This window comes from Oxyura jamaicensis (assembly GCF_011077185.1).
Source record: "Oxyura jamaicensis isolate SHBP4307 breed ruddy duck chromosome 11 unlocalized genomic scaffold, BPBGC_Ojam_1.0 oxy11_random_OJ106701, whole genome shotgun sequence".
NCBI lineage: Eukaryota > Metazoa > Chordata > Aves > Anseriformes > Anatidae > Oxyura > Oxyura jamaicensis.
Genome location: NW_023304263.1, coordinates 12501 through 35332, shown reverse-complemented (window position 1 = coordinate 35332; position 22832 = coordinate 12501). Strand labels below are relative to the sequence as shown.

The 22832-nt window shown below is 40.0% G+C and overlaps 1 protein-coding gene and 1 long non-coding RNA gene across 9 annotated transcripts in view; both read right to left on the bottom strand.

Annotated features, from left to right (window-relative positions):
• Nucleotides 1-8560: 8560 nt before the first annotated feature.
• Nucleotides 8561-16682, bottom strand: LOC118157810. Its single transcript, XR_004746730.1, has 3 exons — nt 16321-16682; nt 14561-14743; nt 8561-8694 (listed from the first exon to the last, which is right to left on the bottom strand). It is a non-coding gene; the product is annotated as an uncharacterized LOC118157810 (long non-coding RNA).
• Nucleotides 16683-17518: 836 nt separating this feature from the next.
• LOC118157809 (sal-like protein 1) overlaps nt 17519-22832 on the bottom strand; it is a 17814-nt gene continuing 12500 nt past the window's right edge. For 5 of the 8 annotated variants that reach the window (XM_035312294.1, XM_035312293.1, XM_035312292.1 and 2 more), the window contains exons 3-4: nt 20608-22832; nt 17519-19515 (exon numbers count right to left, since the gene is read on the bottom strand). The exon at nt 20608-22832 is cut by the window's right edge and continues 1188 nt beyond it. In XM_035312294.1, the coding sequence (XP_035168185.1) occupies nt 19075-19515; nt 20608-22832 (2666 nt within the window). In that variant the 3' untranslated portion in view covers nt 17519-19074. The remainder of the gene's footprint in view (nt 19516-20607) is intronic. The other 3 variants (XM_035312289.1, XM_035312295.1, XM_035312296.1) reach the window with 2 other exon arrangements.

Sequence of the window (22832 nt, the reverse complement as noted above, 5' to 3'; positions counted from 1 at the left end):
CTCCAGGGAAGTAGTCACTGCACCGAGCCTGTCTGAATTTAAGAAGTGATCGGACTGTGCACTTAGTCACATGGTCTATAAATTTGGGTAGACCTGTGCGGTGCCAGGAGTTGGACTTGATGATCCTTATGGGTCGCTTCCAACTCGGGATATTCTGTGATTCTATGATTCCATAAATTGTATGTATTTTTGTTTGTTTGATTGATTAATTAAAGGAAGTATGTGAAATATTTATTTTGAACTTTAGAAAAAGTATTTGAATCTGCTATTCCAGTTCAGAAACAATGTTATCTTAAAATAAGCATATAACACTATTGTACACAGGAAAGAGTAGCAAAATCTGGCACTATTACTGTGCAACAACTCAGTAAATCTGGCCCTACTTAAGTTTCAGTGGCCACCAACAGTGTGAAGTATTGCTCAGTGGGACAAAATAAGACAAATCCAGTCCAGAGTAATCCACCCATTTTAATTAAAATACAAGAATGGAATTAAAGGTTGCTTTAGGCAATAATGATGAAGTTGAATTAACATAGATATGGGAAACTCTCCAGTTATCATCCTACTGTGATCACATTTTAACATGTTCATTGCATTTATAATTTCTAAAGATTTCTAAATTCTGACAGCCTGTAATAAACATGAAGAACAGTTTCATCTCAGATCACTAAAATGGCCTTGGGATTCTTGCGTTTAGTTGCACAACAAGCTATTCATTGTCTTGGCATAGAGAGACTTAACCCAGAACTGCAGACTGACTCAAACACCATCCAGTGGAAAAGGGGAGTTACTACATTAGAGTAACAGCTCCGTCTATATTACCTTACCTTTACAGGAAAATGAAAGTATTTCAGAAAACTGGACGGACAGAAGGGCAACTCTACCTCAGCTGAAAGGAGAACAGCTAAAACAGAAGCCTACGGATGTTGGGATGCAAAACTAGATATGAGAAATAACAATATCCAGCAATTACACCTCCCATTTTGCCGCAGACTTTCAATAAGTGACCTCCAAAAGACTGAGGTAATGAACCTCTCTCTTCAACGAGAAAATAAAAATGGCTTCTGTAGATCAGCCATGATCTCTGAACTGACTAGAAAATGACATTCAAATCTTTAAAATATGTACCATGTAATCCATGTGCTCTTTGCACTACAGTCCTGCTATGTCCCTCAGAGAGCAGGATTCAGCACCACCCCATCTGCCTCTCCAGAAACCTAGCTTTTCTCCATGTGCCCCAAACAAGGCTTACGCATCCTATATTCACTGAAAGAAGAGATTAAATAGCCATGGAAGAAAGGAAGGGAGGGAGGGAGGAAACATAGTTGTTCTGGAAAGAAATAGAAAATTTGTTGACTTCTTTCTAGACAGTCATTGTTCTTTGCATTATTTGGATAAGGTTCCTAGAAATTACAAAGTTATTGACCATCCCATTGTAGCATATCCAGACAAGAGACATTGTTCATTCCCTCCTTCCTCTGCCATCTCAAAGTGCCTTGTACACCTATTAGACATTCACAAGGTACTTTGCAAACCTATTACTTGATTTCATGGCTGTACTTCATACAGAAATTAAAAAGAAAAAACAGTTTGAAAGACAACAGCCTAGACCTTCATTTTTCCTGGTTTTAGCCTAATTTTTAAAAGTGTTCATGTAATTGTATTTCATATATTTAGCACTGCTTCTACCTGTGTACTTCAAATCATAGAAAGAATCTGGTTAGAAGAGACTTCTGGAGATCATAAAGTCCAACAACTCAAATCAAGGCATACAAAGCAGACACACACACACTACAGTGAAGATGTTCTAATTTACATTTACTGCACATTTGTCTTTCGTACAAGTAACTACAGTTCCCCTGGCAGGAAGTTACTATCAGAAGTTTACACACAAAAAACAAAGCAGAGAATTTGAATGCTTCTCTGTTTATCCATCTGAGTATTATTATTATGATCTGAAGTTGTTATGTGGGGAGATCTCATCAAAATATAAACCATTCACCATATTTCTAACTCATTTTAGAACAAAACTCAATTGTTTTCTTATTTTATTTGTGTCTTAACATCTTGGTTTTGGAATACTCTGACCTCACTAAAATAAGTTAAATCATTATCAAAAGAAAGTGCAGCATTTGTTTCTTAGTCTTTAAATCATAAGAATTTGTGCTAAAATAGTAAGAGAAAAGAGGAACGCAAGAACCCCCCCCAAACCAAACAAACAACATAAAAACAATCCAGGCTTAAACTGCTCTTAAAAGCCAGTTGCTCACATATTCATCCCAGCATGCCTACTCATGTGAAGCAAGCCTGAGACCTTAATGGGAATGCTTATCTTAACAAAATGACCTTGTACGCAGTGAATACTTAGAACTAGCAAACTTGGCTCATGATATCCAAGTAGCCTGACAGAATAACCTCTCTCCACACTTTATGCAAGCAATGAAACAGGGTTATGTCAACACAATTGTGTTGAATTTCATACACTATAGTTCACTTACTGGAGAGTCTTCAAGAGATAAATAATATTTTCAAAGTTATTCTTGCACGTGCATATTCATAAAGAAAAAATGATGTGAATTCATCTACTGAATAGTGTTCTACAGTCAATAGTTATATTGTTAGCAGCTGGGGACATGAGAGGCTTTCTCCACGTAAGGCTGTGAGGAGAGGCATGCAGATGAAAGGACCCTCACACCTGTGCCGTGATGGCAAGAGTGCTGCAGAGCAGGCGTATTGGGAATGGCCAGCCTCACATATTCATCCTCTACCCACTGCAAGGGGATTGCTGTGCTCCCTGCACGGCACCACAGGTCTGGAGAGATGGCACCCTTCTCACGCAACTAGATGTGGTAACTAGGGATGCCCCCTCTTCAGATCAAAAGGTGTAACAGCAGGCTTACGTGACGTACAAAATGACGTTCCCTGAAAAACCTATACATCCACTAAAGTTTAGAAAATGAGCATTAAGATAAGTAGAATCAAAGTGATATTTTTCATGTGAAACCAAACGTATACCCACTTCCCCCTTGCAGATGAAAACTCAGTGCCAATGAATAAAACTCTTCTACACTCGTATACAGAGCCAGAAATATACTGCAGGTCTGAATGCTGCTGATGCCATGCAGGTCCTCCATCCAAAACTGTAATATTCCCTTACCTGTATATATATAAATTGATCTCATTTTTCTCTGTGATAAAAGAAGCTGTAGTAAGAAAGATGCAGCTCTTGGCAGCTCTCAGCAAGTGGAGAGAAAAGATGAAGAAAAAGAAGTGACTAATTTGAGAATTAGAGTTATACCTCAGCAACGCTTGACAGCAGTTAACTTCTTTATTTCCTCAGCCTCAAAATGGATAAGAATAATAGATAAGCACATTATCAAAATGAATAGCAACAAAGTAATCAGTTACACCATCAACAACAATAAACAATAAACCAGTCAGCTATACTGAAGTTAAATATTCCATTGAAACGGATACATACATCTAACAGCTGGTAAGTCATACTGCTGGCAGCTTTATGAAGAAATCATTGCATTGTTTATATATTGAGCTGATTTTTAAGTCTTTAGCAATATGATTTTTTAATGGGAAGGTAAGAGATTACACAAAGCTTATCCAGTTTCAAAGCAGCATGCTATCTTTACATGGATATGATGCTACAGCCTAGTTTTCTGTGCTGCTATAATTTATCTCTAAGCATTTATGCAGTATTCTACTTTACTCTTGCATTCTTATGCTTCTACAATCTCCTGGGTGTGCTTTTTGGCTAAACAGATAAAAATCTTCTTCGGTGTGATTGAGAACCTGAATATAAACACCTGAGTCTCCGTTTGTGTAAATGCTTTGATTGTATAGGATTGCTTCACATGCATCAGTGGTTAGTAATATTTTTCTCCTATGGACAAAAGTGTAAGCAACAAATGCTTTTGTGTTTAATTTAGTAGCCCAAATGATCTCTTCCTCCTTCAAAAATCTTTACATTTTTACTTCAAAAACTCGTTAAAGAAGCTGAATTAAATTGCCCCTATAGAAATTTAAGATATGAGGAAACATTGGTAGCTAATGAGTTATGTTCTTTATTGAACACATTGGAGTTGGAAGGTGCAACAGGAGAGCAAAACGAATTCTAGGAGCAAAGTAGCAAACAGCTTTGTTTGCTTGAGGTCCACTGTAGATCAGGGTTCACATCTGCATTAACTGTGCACCATTTACTGTTTCATGTGATGTTTTGTAAAGTCTGCTTTTCAGACAGAATTTTATAGCCATATTCAACTCAGGGTGAGCTTCATCCTCATATAGGATGAAACTAAAACAGTTGCTTCAGTCAGAAATTTTTGGGTCTGATTTGTTTGATTTTTAGAAGAAACAAAGTTACAACTGCTCTACAGAAAACAACATTTTAAATCTAATGCATAGGCAAATGTGAGAGGGTTGTGATCTAGCTTCTTAGATCTCAGAGGGAGCCTGATTGCATTCATAACTGTAGCAGGAAACCAGGTGTCACAGCCACTAGACATGATTCTTCTCTTGGTTACATCTGGTATACACCAGTATGAATAAAAAGGAATGTGGGACCCTAGATTCCCTTCTTAGCTCTGTGGCCAAGTCACTGCTGGATTTGGGCAAACTGCTTACCTAATCTTTCCTTCAGTCACTTGATTAAGAAGTAAAATTATATTTGTCCACTCTGCAGGGACTGGTGTGGTGTAATACCGACATTTATAGAATATTTTGAGAGTCCTCAAAAAAGGGTAATGTTGAAATAAAAAACAATGTCACCCTGTCTTGACTTCAGCAGAGAGCCAAAGTGTAGGGCACTCTCTTTCCATTAGCAGAAGTAGATGATAAAGTCAGCTGCTTCTCTGAGGCAAACAAAATCCTGCTTCCCTGAACATAAGAAGAATTAAACAGCTGGAGATGTTTTCTTTTCTCTTAATGTGAAGCTTTCTTTTCTCAACTTCTAACTCAAAAAGCTCTGACACTTTCCTCAAGTAAATGCTACCGGTGTTCATGCAGTTCTGGCTGATGCTTTTTTACTGCTTTTTCTTTCTCTTTACAAGCTGTTTTTGCTGATTCTCTCCTTCAAACAGTTGTGCTAAAGCAATACTCAATAAAGCCCCTCTGTCTGCAACTGTCTGAGAGGCCTCACGTGTGTCTTTGTTTTGGGCAGTGTCATGTGTATGTGGATTGTTGGAGGCCCCCACTGTTTCAACTACCTGGTTCAATAAAGGGGCTTAATGACTTCTTACAAACTTTCTAAAATGGAGGACAATGTCAAAAGCCCCAGTTTCAACCTACAGCAGTGTTATCATCAATACAATCAATCACTAACAATAGCTATACAAAGGCAAACATTTCCTGGCAGTTCTTAAAACTAATCTTAAAGGTGGCATACAAAACAAAATAAATTCAGGCAAGGATTTCCTTTCTTAAATACCATAAAAGTGACAATCACCCTGTCTAAAAATACATTTTTAGGAATTAAAAAAAAAAAGTTTTTCCTCTTTTGTAGATGCTTTGTATGTTCTAACACTACTCTGATGCTCCTAAAATTTCCCATCCTACTTCACCAGTAAGGTGAAGCCAGTTCTACATGCTGTTTTGCAGAGGTACAATGAATACAGTATCTTTGTCACGGTTATAGCTTAAGCTACTTTTTACCCTAACAGCTATGACAACAGTACCTGCTTCTACAATTATAGTAGTGTAATTATGCTTTGACCAGCATGGCTTTAACCCTCCACAGGAACCTTTCTCTACTGGCAGTGTACTTCATTAATTATCTGGCTATTTACATTAAAGGAATGAGAATATTATGTTATATTGGTTCCAACAGCAGTGCAAGTACTTCTGATATGTTCTGCAGTATTTTTTTTAAAATTTATTTTTACTGAATAAAATTCTGATGTTTTTTTTTGTTTGTTTTAAATCATCCTGTAAAAACCTTTATGATTTTGATTTTCGGTTATGAAGCTCATATGAAACATATTTAAACAGTTCTTGCAAGAGACAGCCAACGTTGTTAAAGTTCTCAACAGTCAAAATGAATATAGCTTATTAGTACTACCTTTGAAACACTTGTTTTATTTAACTTTTGGTTCATTTCACAATGAAGTATACTACAGATCCTAACTCAGGAAAAATCAAAACATCTTAGTCTTCACAGGGAATTTTGCTCTTCTTTTTGAGGAAAATACAATCTGATTCCTAATAAGACCAAAATATTACATGGTATTGATGTTGGACCGATTTTCTAGTGACTTGTATAAGAGATTTTATTAAGTACAGAAATAGACAAATATGGAAACACCTTTAGGCTTTAGATCTCAAAGACAAGACATCACTTTTAAGCAGGTGTGCCCTCCTGGGCAGCTGCTTAAGATTAGTAAATTACAAGTTTCGTGATTTTTTTTTTTTTTTTTTCTTAAATATGGCTGAAGAATAAAATCTTTAGTCTGGCAAGTTGGAGTCAAACTGCCACAATGAGCACCTGTTGAGAAAGCCCATTATTTGAAGCTGGGGGTTCTGGGTGAAAAGATCACTGTGAATTAATTTTGATTGCTTCACAAAACTCTGCATAACAAACAGTCTCTGATGGGGGTATCAGGGGACTTCCATTTGAAGGGGAGAAAAAAAGATTTTGTTTCTAGGAAGGTAACACAATCTCTGCAGTGACATTAAAACACACCAGTGGCTGCACTTGCCTGAATCTCTCTTCTGAAACAGATTGTATGTGCTTAGGTTACCAGGTATTATGCTCTGGGAGAGGAAAGAGAAACAAATGATATCAAAATCTTATCTGAAAGATTAGCTAAAAAGAATACGGTCAGAGATCCATGAATCCTGCCTAAGGCAGTTATTTGTTCACAAGTTTATAACAGCCCCATCTCTGTGTGTTCTGGATTGCTAGATACATTGCCAAAATGGAAAAGAAAGAAGTGAACAGATCAAGGGATAGTTTTTTGCAGTTGACAAAATACATCATCAGCTTTCTTGTATGAGTTAAGTCTAATGGCAAGTTAAAGAAACACTAAGGATAGTAATATCTGGTGAATATTTCTCTTTCCTGGTATAGAGGCTATTGAATTTGAAGCAATTTCTTTCTCTCTGGAAAGAAGTTTCCATCTGAAATATACAAAAGTACTACCTGTCTGTCATCCCCGATTAAATCTAAGGCCAAGCTTACCATCTGTTTGTGCAAATGAAAAGTGTAATATTCCACCAACTACTCTGCATGACCACTTTACTTAAGGGTTTCCTGCAAAATGATTTCTAGTTCATCCAGAGCTTATTTTTAGAACAAAAAGAATCAGCAGAAAGCACTATGCTTTTAGCTAATAATCATGATCCAATTGAGTTCATGCTTGATTTATCAACTTTTAGCCATTAATATTGCATGAATTAGTACATTTAAGATTCACTCAAAACTGACTGTAAAAGTTATGATAGGAAGATAGTGCTCATAGCAAATTTTCCCTTTTTATGTATTTTTGTTTTTAAGGCTGCCTCAGTTATATCATCATCTGAATACTAGTTGCACATACACAAGTATTTCCAAGTGTTTGGAATCATGTGGGTACCAGAGGCATGTATCTACACCTAGCAAAATCATTGCAGCCATAGTAAAGTCAGAAAATGGCCACACATTCTGTTAAATAAAGATAAATGAAAAACTCTAGATAAATCAGATCATGCACTTTGTCCATTTCTGGTATAGGTAAGGAGTTGCTCTAATATTAGACCACAAAACATCTAATCTTTTCAACTTCTGCAGTACCTTGGTGCTATACTACAGGGCACGACAGCCACCTGTGCAAGGAGATACTCAGTGTGTTCTGCTTTACTCTAGAAACCAGACTGATACTGTAACAACCCCAAAACAGAAATATCAGAAGATATCTTCAAGCAGTGATGTGCTTCTGTTGTAGATAAAAAAGGAAGAACTGACCTGCTTGAAGTAGAAAGTAAGCTCTGTACTGTTCAAAGGTATGTCAGCACCCTTTACCTGGATGTGCCTTTGATGACACCACCATCCTACAGGCCTCAAGTCCAGTCCCTGCCATCCCAGAACCATGCTGAAGAGAGATGCACAAGGGAGGAGCTGAATGTACAAAGATAGTGCCTGGTAAAATCACTTTTGCTTTGGAGCATTTTTTTCCCCAGGAAGCTTTTTTCAAGCCTCTTCTATCCTGAGCCTCTCAAAGTTATTGCATGCATCTCTTCAACCAATATATTTTCTTGCTTATTCCATTCTTCACATAATATAAGGCAAGAAGTAATGGGTTAAAAAAAAAAAAAAGTTACTTCTTTTTTTAAGATAAAATATGTCTAATGATGCTCCTCCAATTCTATAATATATTCAAAAAGCAGAGCAGAGATTCTACTAGAAAAAATATAAGCAGTGGAAAAATATGTAGCATACTAGTCTGTTTTTTTCTTTTTTCTTCACGTCTCCAAAACAAGCTACAAATCTCCCATGTTGAAAAGTTCTTCCTTAAGTTAATAAAATCTGTCACTTTCCATAATGGTTGATTTGAAGAAAGTCCACAGGTGCACTATTCTGTTGTTCACAGCTTGGGAAGTCAAGGCTTATAATAAAAAGCCCTCTGTGTTATGGTCCTCCTTCCCCATCAATTCACATCAAGTGTTATTAGAATCATCTGCCACCTCAGTGGTGCTTCCTCTGTGCTCAAACTGCAGAAGCAACAATGACATTTTACGGCTCTGCAGGTGCTGCTGTGTGTGGTCACGAACACAGAAGTGTGGCCTGCTATTGTTCTCTGGTAGCACTTTGATCTCAAACACAAAAAGCTGCATAGCTGGCTGCCCTATTCATTCTTGGGCTGGGTTTATACGGGTAAGAGAAAAAAAGAGGTGACAAGAGATGGGCAATCCATAATATTTATTTCAACAAATGCTTCAAATCTTTTTAAACATCATAAGAACATGGCTCATTAAACTACAACAGCCTTGAAATTGTGTTATAAAACCACAAAACAAAAAATCAATACTTCTGCTGGAAAGGAGGTAATGAAATATATTGAGCTGGTTGAAAAGTGGTTTGTATGAATCATAATATTATTATGGGCACACCACTTCTACTCCCAATACTTAAAGTTAACAAACTAGGGAGTGCTTTCTTCCCCATTACTTAAACAGGTGTTACAGGGTAGTATTTATCAAAGTTATTTTCCAGAGTCAATCCTTCTGCTATAAATAATGCTGGGATACAGGGGCTTAGTAAAGTGAGATCAATTCAATGCATATCTGCTACCTGAGCTTCAGCTGTTGTATTATTTCACAGTCTGATCAATACCCTGCTCCATAAGAGCAGAGAAAAAGCCACAACACCACCCTGATGAGTCACTGTAGGTTTATTACTGAACCAGAAGGATGTGACATTTCTGATGTTAGTAAAGACTAATTTGGGTAGCAGCATTTGACCACTATTAAATAGTTTAACTCTCTATTTCAGGTCTTTGCAATGCCTCGTCCATTTTTTTTCCAGCAGTGTTGGATAAATGCTTCTGGAATTAACACTCCCTCTGCAGCCAAAACAAACAAAGAAACAAAACTTCTGAAATATTACTTAGAATTACTTCTCATTTACTTTAAACTGGGGTTATTGCTCTTCAGGTGAATCCAGAGAAATTCAGTACTTAATGTTTTAGCATAGGAAGCTGATGAAAAAGAAAGAAAAAAAAAGTTATTGAACATTTTGGGTGAAGAAACAGGAAGGAAACACTCACAGAAGAGGCTTACATTATACAATTCTCCCAGATGAAAATGTAGGTTTCCTCTCAGGAGCTGTGCTGTAATTTTGTATCAGACAGAACCCCAGAAAAAAATTACCCTTCTCTACTCATACCCTCACATGTACGTATGGTGAAGAGTTTCTTTCTAAATGTATTTCTCAAGAAAAAAAAAAAATAAATCAAACAAATACTTCAAAACGAAGAACAGAAGCAAGAGGACATTGAATAGTAATGAAATAAGATTCTAGCAAAAGGCTCAGCAGCTACTTGCAGCCAATGTACTCTCACCCTCCTCTGAAATAAAACCCCTGATCTGCCAGAACTGCCCATCCCTGCCAACCTCCTTTTGTAGTATAATCAAAAGATAGTAAAAGCTTCCCATACCGAAATTCAGCCATTTCAAAGACAGTGCTACATCCACACAAGTCTTTAGAGAGGAAGTGAAGAAGAAAGCCATATATCAAAAGGCAATTCATGGAGGGAATTAAGAGTGGTTTTTAAGATTTCCTTAGCGTGCTTAGATTAACTGCTTCCACTGGAGAAAATAAATAAATAAATAAAAATACAGAGGACCAAGTAGAATCCAAGCTGGACTTTACTGGAAGAAAGGAATACAGAGGATAACCTGAGACCTCCGTATCTCTGACGTGCTGAAGAGAGACAAGATGAGATCAATTCTTAGTTCAAGACAAAGCCATCCAAGACATTTCCACAGTTGCCACTGCTATAGCCAAAAACTTCTCTGCGCATCGCTTCTTACTCTACGAACACCATGAAGGTACATTAAGCCATTTCACTGGACTTCAGCCCTTCTGGTCTCCCACAGTGGAGATCTGTCCTAATAACTGCCTGCATGTCCCATCATCTTCAGGTAGTTACTGTGATACTGGAAAGACCCAGATGGTCCAATCACCAACAGACATTTAGTTTTACATCTCAGCAGAAGAAATCTCACTTCCTATAGCACATGAGCAGGGAGCTGGCTCTACAGAAACCGAGGAAATGCCATACTGTAAATGAACATCTCGACTTCCCCTTAGCATGCAGAATAGATTGGTTTCTTCAATCCCAGCTTGGGTCCTTTCCAAATTATACTTTGGTTTTACTGCTTAACAGAGAAGGAGTAAGGGTGCTACAGCTGCTAGCTATTGATATTTAATCTTAAATTTATTTTGACTTTTTTTTTTTTTTTCTATAAATACTCCTATCTTTTGCCAGTTGTACTGCTGTTACAACCTTTTCCAGTAGCTGTCAACATCATACAGAGCTTTAACCCTAGAGAGAGAAAAACCAGAGGAAAAAGAAATGAGAAGAGGGTAGAAGAAGAAAGACAGAAAATTACTAAGTCTGAAGAACGATATATCACACCACCACAGAACTCCCTGCTACTTCAGAACCTTTGATGGTCAGTATTTGTACAGGAATTTTGTCTGCTCACAGTCATATCTCCCCAAAAACTAATCTGGAAATGTAGCAGCCTGGGTTTGGCCCTCTGTGGCGGGCCAAGAGCACACAGCTCCCCACAGGCATGTGCCATTTCAGCTACAGGATCACAGATCGGGATCTGTCAGCATGTTGCCCCACTCACACACAAAGACTACTCAAACGACAAAATAATTGCTTTCCTTTTACTAGCCATAAAAATAATAATTAAAAACAAACAAACAAACAAAACACTTTTTTTGCAAACTGCTGCCAGATAGGGCTAACAGAAGAACAATCTCATTATGTCAGTCTAGCACATCAGCTGGTAACTGTCCTCTGTCATGGGATTTCAGCCATTTGTTTCCACAGAACATTACTGAGTTTAGGTGAATTTGTATCAACACTTTTAAAAAGCCTAATTTTTGGTCAGAGCAGGCCCAGCACTTTCTAAAAATCATGTTTCTTTGTGATGGTTTAAATTGAGTATTATGTAAATTGAGATGGCAAAATATTGAACAGCCCTGAAATTTGAAGTTGTGGGGCATTGTGGGGACAGAACTGCTGCCAGCATTTTTCTTCTGAATAAATGTGACCTTTACAATGCCACATGCTTAGTTTTATAAGATATTTATAACCATTTCTGTTCCATGAGCACCTATGTAGTATGCACATACAGTAAAAGACTATTCTGAACAATTTCTTATCTAAATATTTAAAATAAATGAAAACGAAAAGTAAGGAACTATTGTTAGCAATATTTTATGGAGCATATCGATAGATTAGAAGAACTTGCCCAAGGTGACACATGCCCAGAAGATGGAAGTTTCACTTACTAAATAAGGCCCTCACGGTTTAACACAGGCAAAACCTTTACATAAAGCTTCAAGGCTCCAAACTACGCACAATTAAAATGTAATAAGTTCAATTCAACAGCATCAATATTAAAGTGTGTGCACCAAGCTAGTCTAAGCGTCAGTGGATAGAGGTGGAGGGAGAGAAAAAAAAATCTGTTCAAACAGCACCTATGCATTAAATTAAATTTCAGTATTGCTGTCAACTTTTCATTTTCACTAATGGCTTTTAAGAAAGCCAGACATTTTTCCTCAGTCCATTTTACCTTTTCCCTCCATTTGACAAATATTGATTTTCATTTCCTCCAAGTTTAAGTGCATTGAATACTATTGTGACTGTTTTGTTTGCTTTTTTGTTTGTGTCCCAGCTTTATCGAGGATGCCAGCATGAATGCATACAGCTTTGGAAAGAGAGAATTGGTTTAATAACTTCATCAAATCCAGGAGAGAACATAGGAGCACAGTCTGCTGTTCTGTATAGGTCAAGCAAGACAAGTGACTCTAGGCAGCTACCTAACATCAGTAAGGAGATGGCTGAAGAAATAGCCTTGGCGTTTTAAGCTGTTACTGCTAATGCTCTGTCACAACAGGACAAATTATGGAGTGTTCTTCCTCCACTTCAGTGCAAAGTTGGACACGCTGTCTTAAATGGCCTTCAGTGGCATTTTAAGCTAAGCCTCTTTTCTAGGCAGTTGGCCCTTTAGGAGGCTTGGATTGGAATGTAAAATATCATTAAATTCTGTCTCAAAGAAGTTGTAGCTTTACAAATTCTTTTCTCCCTGACTCACAGACACATCAGCTCTACCTCCAGTTTCATAAGAGCTTCTTCTTAAGATTTGTCCCAAGTGCACCAGGCATGTTCACAACTTCTATCTTAAAGCCTTATATACCAAGTAAAAGGAAAAAAAAAAAAATCACACTGTTTTTGCAGTAATATGAATAGAGTGTTTATATGATTTATTCCACCCGTTTAAGCAGGGAGGGGTGAAGGTCTCAGGGAACAAAAATAATCTTCTGGATGGAAAGAGAAAGATAGTTACATCTTAAACTACCTTGGACACTTTTAGAGAAATCGTTTGTGCAGTGCTCAGACACTCAGTGTTAGAAACCAAAACAGGTTGAACAGGCTTAAGCAGGGGACACAATTCATTTAGGCTTGTCAGCACCAAAGGTGTGTGCTGGTATTATGGGATCCCCACGGCCAAGCTAACCGTCACAAACAGCCTCATCCTCCTCGGCAGCTCTGACATAACTTGCCAGCAGGACTCGGTATTCAGTCTGGGCAACTAAAGCCTACAGACCTTTGAAATCATTTATGTCTCTCCCTACAATTTACTATTTGCTAGATTCTCTAGCCAACAGAATGATAAAAGTTCATATGAACACATACTTAGCATTGAGGATGTTTATCCCCTTAATTACTGTACACATGGAACAAATGTTGGCTTCACTATGTATTAAGTGTCACTTTAAAATGCCATTGAAAGGAAGAAAATTTAGAATTAATCACAGCTAAAGAAAGCTCATTATCAAAATCGTACTGGTCTGAAGAAAGTCTTAACATTATTCATCTGGTTACTCTCGTTGGCTCAGCTTTCAAACTATTTTTCATGGAAAAAAAAAAAAGCATCAAAAACAAAGCAGTGACCAGTGGGGCTAGATTTATGATGTTGTGCCTGACCACTCCACTTTTTTCTTTCCATATTCAATCCCAAATACTGCTTGTGTTGCACCACCTGATGCCAGGTGCTGCAGGGCTTCTGCTACACCCACCTGACATTGTGATGCTGCATTTTTAAAACCTTTAAATAAAAAAAAAAAAAATAGACCTTTGCACTTCAGCACTGCCCCGATCAAAGGAGCTGTCTGTATAGATGTCGTGAATGCCTGCTAACATGGAGAGACTTCTTTCTCAGAGAAGGAAATGACACCAGAAGTTTCAGGGCAGAAGGTTCCAGTAAGGCCCTTCCTTTTTTACACTCATGATTGAAACTGACATAGGCATGGAGATGCTTTTGGTATTCATCTAACCAGATGGAAACTGCTTTTCAAAAGTTACAGTAACTTCCAAAAGTTAAGAAGAGCCTGCAATTTGCGTTAGATTAGTTAACTGCTATGGAAAGGAAGATGTCATCACTTCCTCACTCTACAACTCTCCAGTAGTTCTCACAGGTACACTGTACGTAGTCATCTGTACACAAGCCCATGGCCCCAGCCACCATGCACAGCATTGCAGAGGATGCCTTCAACACCTCAGTTTTCACCAGCTCCCTCAATGCTAAGTGGACTTGATCATTAAAAGATTTCTCTTTCCCCCTCTCCTGTGCTCACCTGTAGTGCTCCTCTTCCCATATCATTAAGTGATTTTTACTCTTACGATCTTTAGACTGAGGATTAAAAAAAAAATACACATCTAAAGAAAAACTGAAGATAAAACAGAAACTGAAGACACTCATAGTAGGAGAAAGCTATAATATGATTTGTGCTTGAAACTTAATTTCAATCATTGCCATGCTCGCACCCACTTACTTGTGAAGCACTCCAGTCACTGCACGTAGTTCAGGAAGTCCCAGTATCTCGTGTCTCTAGAACGAGGAGATCTCCCCAAGGAAGAATCACTGTGCACTTGCCATTTCATAGGCATCTGCTAGGCCATTGCCAGTAGTGGCAGAGGGACTGGCTCCAGGTTGCCGTTCTGATATTAACTATAGCCTATATGTAAAAAAACAGAAATACTAAAATCAGAAAAGTGAACATAAACATACCTATCTGGAACTCTATTCTCAGCTGAAAGTGCACATTTTCCAACTATTCCTGGTCTTCCCTAAAGACAGATATTTCCAAACCTCTATTCCTCCTTAACATTTGTGTCTAGAGATAGGTGTATATATATGAGATTTTATCGTACATTAAATCTTTAAGTAAGTCATTATATTTCAGCTCAACAGCTAAAAAACATTGCTTCTGGCTTGTGTGAATAACTAACTGCACCCATTTATTTGCAAAACATTATTTTAACTTCTGTCAATGCATATTAATGAGGGAAGGAAACCAGATAGAAAATGATACTTTGATTAAAATAAATAAATAAATAAATAAATAAAAATGAGAAGTACTGCAGTCTGGCAGGGAGACGGGAAAAATAAAAGACACATAGTCACACCTTCACTTGCCAAGTAAAACTGGCCTCCTGCAAAGATGCAACCAGGTAGCTCACTACTTGAGGACTCCCAAAAGCAAAAGTACACTCCCCAGAAAAAAAAGGTCAGACCAAACAGCAACTGTTGCGTTTTGATGGTCAGCAAATATTTTTTTCAAATAGGGTGGAAGAGATTTGGGGACTCCTGCAGCAGGGAGGGCTTGCAACCTGTCCCTGAAGAAGTCTCAAATCACATCCCGGCGCAGGGGAAAGCAGAAATCCCTCCACCTTTTCCCCAGGCAAAAAGCATTTGGATTTGGGCATCCTCTGCACGTGAAATAAGCCAGGCAATTTGCTGCCCCCCTTCATCTCACATCCCCACTTCGTCAATAGAGAAGCCTCGCTGCTGCCTCTCCGAAGAGGCACTTTCTCTCCAGCCTGCTGGGTCCCTTCGGCCAGCCCCCACCCCCAACACCCCTCCCAGCCTTCCGCTCCCTCTGCCCGCAGCTCCCCGGGGTGCCCGGGGAAGCGAAGCGCAGCGGGGCCGGCGGCTGCTCTCCGCCAGCCGCTCCTGGGGGCTCACCGCCTCCTCTCCCGGGACATCCCCCAGATCCAGGGGGCTACAAGGGGGCTGCCAGCGGCAGCCTCAGCCCCAGGCTTAGCTCAGGCGGCCCGGGCAAGTTGTGCCCGCTACCAGCCCCGTTTTTAACTAAATCACGTCTCTGGGTGCGGAAAATTACTCGTGCTGATTAGATGAATGCGCTCAACAATCTTTGGCGCTTAGGAAAGGAAAAGAAGAGATGGAAAAAAAAAAAAAAAAAAAAAAAAGACTCTGTGCTTTATTTTAATGGATCATAAAATTGCGATGGGCGGGAAGGGAGCAAGGAAAGAAGGAAAAACTTTTATTGCTAATGAGAAAAACGCGGCCACACGACCAGGACTGTAAAGGAAAAGAAAAGCGCTATTCCTGACAGGATTAACGCCGTGCCCGTGACCAGGAGACATCGAGGCGAAGCGGGCACCTTTGTGCGCCTGCCGGGGGCGGCTTCGTGGAGAGAACTTCCCCCAGCCCCGTGTCAAATAACGGGAAATTTAACATCCTCCTTTCCCAGAATGAATTATCCCCCCCCCCCCGACACACACACCGTACCTCCCAGCTTCTCGGTTCCTTGACGGCCCCGGGACAGGGCTGGGGGACGGAGGGTGCCCTCCTCGCACCCACCTTGGAGGCCTGCAGCTAAACGAAGCGGCGCCAGCTGCCCCCGGGCAGGAGTAACTGGGGAGAAGCCGCCCGCCGTCTCCTCCATCAGGCGGCCCGGGCGGGGGGGGGGGGGGTCGCCCCTCGCAACCCGCCGCTGCCCCAGGACCTGAGGAAACGCCCGCCGACAGGCAGGGAGGGAGATGAGGGGTCTGCCGCCCCCCAGGGCGCCTCACCTGGGGCGAGGAGCGGGAGCTCCCCGGGGCGGCGCCCGCCTCCCCTCAGCGGGCGGGGGTTACCTCAGCCGCGCCCAACGGTCGAACCCCAACGGTCACCCCCAACGGTCGCTCCCAACAGCCACACCCAACGGCCGCCCCCAGTCGAGGGGCGCAAACCTACGCTTGGTTCCAAAGGAGAATTAGTTAGTATTGCGTTGATAAAAGCATTAAAGTCTGTTTAATTTACCTTTTTCTGAGACCGAGCGGTGACTCGAAATTCTTAAATATTCACATTGACAAGCCGGCGGGCTCTAGCGTACAGCTTACACACGAACAGAAACGCGTATCGTATACCGGAGGAACCGTCGCGTTCACACAGGGAAAAACGTTCTAAAGTTGTGGAGTCCGAGAGGTATTCAGGCTACAGCGTTTGTACTTTACTAAGTATTCATAATCATAGTAAAATTCCTCAGGAAAAGTTTTTCTCACCCCATCACTTCAGTGTTAAATCCTCTGTTATGCCCCAATTGCAATTCAGGGTACTGGGAGGGGGGGGGAGAGCAAGGAGATTACTTCTAAAAGGCAGGCAACTCCCCCCATACATACTGATATCAAAGGAAATCCCACAAAGCAAAATACCTGAATTTTGGAATTGTAAACAAAATATATGTATATACACAATGAACATAACATTGGTCATTCCTTTTTTTTTTTTTTTTTTAAGCATCTATAATTTGAAGGCAGCCAAGCTGATTTATTTTTCATAAATAATAATGTTAGGGAGATATAACTCTACAAGGTGAAAATACTAAGCTGGATTCTGTCTCCAAACTCCCACTGAGGTTAACGATCATTGCAGATGCATAAGGGAAGCCAAATCATGTGCAAGGCCAAAGCATTTTTTTTTTTTTTTTTTTTTTTTTTTTTTTTACAATCAAGTTATAAACTCCATATAATACATGGAGGCTTGCAAGTGGACATCTTAACACAGATATAGCAGCGTAAGCATGCCACAAACATAGAATCTCATATAATAAAATTAATATCAAATATAAAGCATTTGAACCAAATCAAGCCTTAAATGTGATAAAAAGTATTCCCTTCAAAGGAAACTTACCTAGGCCCAATAAGGTCTTTGCTAGCAGCATTTTTTTTTTAATAAAGAAATGAAAAATGACAAATATCTACCATTTTATGAGAAGGCGTAGTTGATTAGTTAAGGAGAAAGTTCCCATTATTAGGGAGTATGAAAAATATACTAGCAATTAATATGCAGTACATATATGTATACCCATACTTACAAATATAAACACACACATACAACCTGGACAGTTCATGTTAACCAAGGAAAGGCTAAATAATACATTCAAAATGATTACTAAATACAGGTACACTTTAAAAACACAGAGACAGCAAATTTTATCTGTTGCAAAAAATGTATTTGATTACTCGAGTAAAATTACAGTATCTCTGCTGTTAGTAAGTATTAAATGTTAAAGAAACTGGACCTCTTTTTCCTTTCAACTTTCCAAGAAAGTGCATGTAACAGTCCAAGGTTCCCCCTGCCCCCCCCCCATACCTAATACAAAATAAACAAACACTATACTTGTTCCCTTGGTCAAGGAGTAGGGCTTGGTCTTGTAAGGAACATATGTACATTTTAATGAAAGTGATGTCTTATTGTATATACAGGAGCATCTACAGTTGTCCACGGAAGTTGTTCAAGATGCTATACTTAGCAGCATTGTGAAAGTCCAGCACATTTTCTATAATGAATATACCTACAAGGCAAAATGTTACGTCTCAGTTTCAACTACCAAAACAACACTTCAGTATCTTCTCTAATAATCTGCGTGCTTATTACTGTACAGAAATGTATTAACATTTAAGACAACTCAAGTAAAAAGCACAATACAAATAACAGTTCAAAACAGAAAATGTTAAACCTACAAAAATTAAAGCAGTTTTAATTTTATAATAAAAATCAAAAACTGAGCTGTGTAAAGGACCCACACTGTTCAGTCTATATTCTTTCAGTCTTTTTCTTAATTCTGTTTGGAAAAATTAAACAATGTGTGTGCTGATAAAATTTCCAGCAGGATCAAAGTGTACATTTATATACAGATTTTTATTAGAGATCTAATGCATCACTGAGGCATTGCATCAATACCAGAGTTCATGTTAAACTGGATATAGAAAATAAGTTAATGCCAGAATAAGATCACCTAGCAGAACAGACTTGCAACTGCCATAAATGTTACAGCAACTTTACAGCACTCTAGTCGATTAGTATTTAGTTCAAAATACAGGAGACCAAAGTTAATGCTTGCATTTGTTTGCAAAGCAAGGTTATATCACTAATAAATAAGCTCTCTTAGAACTCTAGAAGTAGAACATGGTACAAAAAAAAAGTCTTTGCAATGTTGTAGTTTGCAGTTTGAAAAAAGCAACCCTAGGTTGCACTATTTCAGGAATGTTATAGTTTTTTCTAATTTGTTACAATTTCTTTGTTGTCTTCCACGAAACGTGTAAAACGGAAGTTTGTCCCATTTTCATTGCTTGCCATTTTCTCCAGACCAGCTAGAGGTGCGTTGGGTTCTGAATTCGGGAGCTTTTCCAGGCTTCCCGTCAAGCCGCTGATGGGCGAGCTGCCCCCGTTGCCCAGGCCCCCCGGTGGCGGTGGGATGCCGCCATTCTGGATGACGGAGATCTCGTTGGTCTTCATGGCCAAGCCATTGGAGAGCGCGGCTGCGTACTGGTTCCAGAAGCTGGAGGGGTCTCCATTCCCTGACCGTGCAGCCAAATCTTTCTGAAACATTTCTGGGAACTTTATAGGATTGCCTCCTAGAAATGTCATGGGGCCATCTACAGAAAGTCGTCTGCCTCGTCTTGCAGGAGTACTGTTCCACATGTGAGTGCCCATGTGAACCTGAAAAGACAGAAAGAAGAAAACAAACAAACAAAAAATAGTGGTTGGCAGGGATTTCAAACTAATTTTCATCACAGAGAAGGCAGCAGTCCATAGACATGTCCGGTCTTGTTATGTGATGAAGGGCACTAAAAGTAGTTGGATCCAGGGCTTCATTTCCCATCTGAAACAATAAATAAGCTGCTTTTGGATCAGCCCGTCACCATTACCCAGAATATTCTGTTTTCCTGCTGAACAATACATTGCTTGTTACTTTTTTTCAATTATTAATATTTTTTATTACATATATTTAGCTCATAATGACTTCATGTTACTCTTCCAATTGCAGATAGCTGCTTTTGGGGCTAGAATTGCTACATCCACTTTCATTGCAGTGGTAAGTATTGTATTTGACACCCTTTACCCTATAAACGTCCTTTCAGAGAGGCAGAAAGTATCCTTTACTGATTGCTCATCGGAGAGCCTCGTGTATAGACAGAATGGCCTGAAAGTAATTATTCATCTCACATTACTGGCAGCAACCTCTAGAGAAATACTCTGTCAACAGAAAAATGTACACAGTAAAGTGCTCAACTGGTGTTCTAAAACTTAAGTATATTTGCTTTTCCAAACACATATCAGTAGGAAATGTTAGTTATATAATCAATTAAAGCAATGCCCATTAGTTCCAGAATTATGTTAATAGTTTTTTTAAACAGTCATCATTTTACATGATAGTTACAAAAAAACAACATCTTTGATAGCCTTTCACTTCTTTAAGAGGTGTGTGAGTTACTGAATGCATTTCTCTATTAATTAATATTTCTTACCAATACTTGGCTGTTCTGTTTCACACTGTACATAGATGGTCTTTGCTGGTAGGTGAACTCTAATTAAGCATCAAAAACAGATCACGCTTCGGACCTGCTGCCAGTGCAAGCACTCAACAAGAGCCCATCTAGTACTACCACCAGGGCTGACTAAACAAACACTCCAGCTGTCAGGCCACAGACACCCAAAGGTACCACTGCTTGCAACTCTAACAGATGTGAACACTGCAAAAACCCCAGCAAGGCCAAAATGAAACCTAAGAACAGCAAGAGGAAAAAGTACCTTCAGATTGCCTTTTGTTGTGAATGCTCTTCCACATATAGTGCAGGCAAAAGGTTTCTCACCAGTGTGCGTCCTTTCGTGGATCTGCAGAGCGCTGGAGGAAGAAAAAGTTTTCCCACACGTGTTGCAGTAGTGCTGTTTAGGGGTTCTTCTGGGGAGAGCAGGCAGCAAGACAGGGGACGTGGCAGAGGAGGAGAGCGGCCCTGCAGCAGCTAGACCAGAGGGTGTCTCCTTGCTATCCTGAGGAGAGCCGTGCATGAAGCCGTTAACCTCGGTCTTTATGAGCGATGACAGCGAATTAGCAGGCATAACCGAAGAGTTCTGATTAGGGCCGATACTGGAGCTGGGCTCAAAAAGTTGTGATGGTAGATCTCGCATTTGATGTGTCAACATGTGTTGCTTCAAATTACCCTTTGTGGAAAAGCCACGATTGCAAACTGTGCAAATAAATGGTCTCTCTTTGGTATGACTTCTGTAATGAATGTCCAAGGCACTCTGACAAGCAAATGTTTTGCCACAAATGTCACATGCGGTGTTTTTAAATTTACCTCTATCTCTGAAAGGAAAGAGCATACTCAGAGACTCTTCTTTAATCATTTTATCAGTGTTACTAGATGTCAAGTCCAAAGCACCACTGTTTGCAGGGGTTGGAGACAAACCATTGGCAAACTCGCTGGGTAAAGCTCTTACTGGTTTATCTTCAATACTTGGTGACTTGTGGTAATCATTAGTGCTGTTGGATGGGGACAAGGCCTGCATGGAAGAGGTAGACTCTGAGACAGCAGGGCTTCCAGCACTTTGGCTTTCCATATCACCGCCGACCGATGACGAATCGTTAGTCAAAACATCCCCTTCCACTGACCCATTTTCAACTGACTTTAAGCTTGCCTGAAGTTGTTCAGCAAGTCCTGCATTGATCATCTTCATCTGGTTTTCTAAAGCAGCAATACTTGACATTTCCAGGGGCAGAGGGGAAGAAGACAAGCTGTCTTGCGATGCGTCTGCAGATTTAGGTGTATCTGGCACACTGCTGTCAGGACAGTCTTCCATGTTCTCATCTGAGAAGTTGTCTATATCATCAAAATTCTTATCATCAAAAGATCCCGTATCGGATTCCATTGACTCAGGATAGTTTTCTGTGACCGGGGTGTTAGGGATCTGCCCTCCCATGTGCATTCGGATATGCTGCTGCAGCACTACGGCATTGGTGAATTTTTTCTGGCAGATTGGGCATGAATGTTGTACTCTCAGTGGGGGCATGGCACGGTGGACACTGTAATGAGTCTTTAAGTTGCCTTTAGTAGTGAAAGCGCGACCACAGATTTTACATTTAAACGGCCTCTCACCAGTATGCGTGCGATAATGCATTTTCAGTGCGCTCTGGCAACTGAGAACTCGATGGCAAATGATACACTCATTAGGATCAGTTGCCTTTTTATCTATGTTTTCTACCAGTTGCTGTAATTTCGATGTTTCGGATGCTGGCGTTGAATCCAATAGTCCTCCAAATGGAAATTTTGCCTTAAACTGCTCTGACATTAGAGGCATCAGTGGATTTGTAAAAGTGGCAACGCTGCTGGAGCCCGAGTCTGCTGCCGGTGAGCTCACAGAGCTGCTCACGTTAGTGACGGAGCTTGCGTTTTGAGGGTTTTCTTCTGTTTTGCCATTTGAGGTAGGCAAAGCACCAGCCTCTACCTCATCAGAAAGTCCATTGGAGATTTTTGATGTGGGGTCAGCTGTTCCCGAGTCACTCTTGACAGAGCAGGGAGGGCTAGCAGAAGGATGGCTAATGGGAATCGGCTGAGGTTCCTCAGTTTTGATGAACGGGGTCAAGCTTGGTATTGTTGGTGGGAGTGGCAGCCCCACAGAAGTCGTCAAGGTGGAGAGGACTGGCTTGCTGTCCAGCCAGCTCGTGACAGGTTTCTCTGGTGGTATAGACATCCCGTAAGGAATACCCGTGCTTGTAGGAATATTGTCCAAATGCTCTGGCACTGGGTACGGATTCATCTGAATATGAGGGTATTTTTCTTTATGACGCTGAAAGTGGACTTTTAAGTTTCCCTTTGTGGAGAACCTATTTCCACATATGTTGCATTTAAATGGCCTCTCACCAGTGTGAGAACGCAAATGAATCTGCAAGGCACTGTCACTCCCAAACACTTTAGCACAGAACCTGCATTTATGCTTAAAGAACGCCTCATCTGAATTACTTTTCGCTTCGAAAG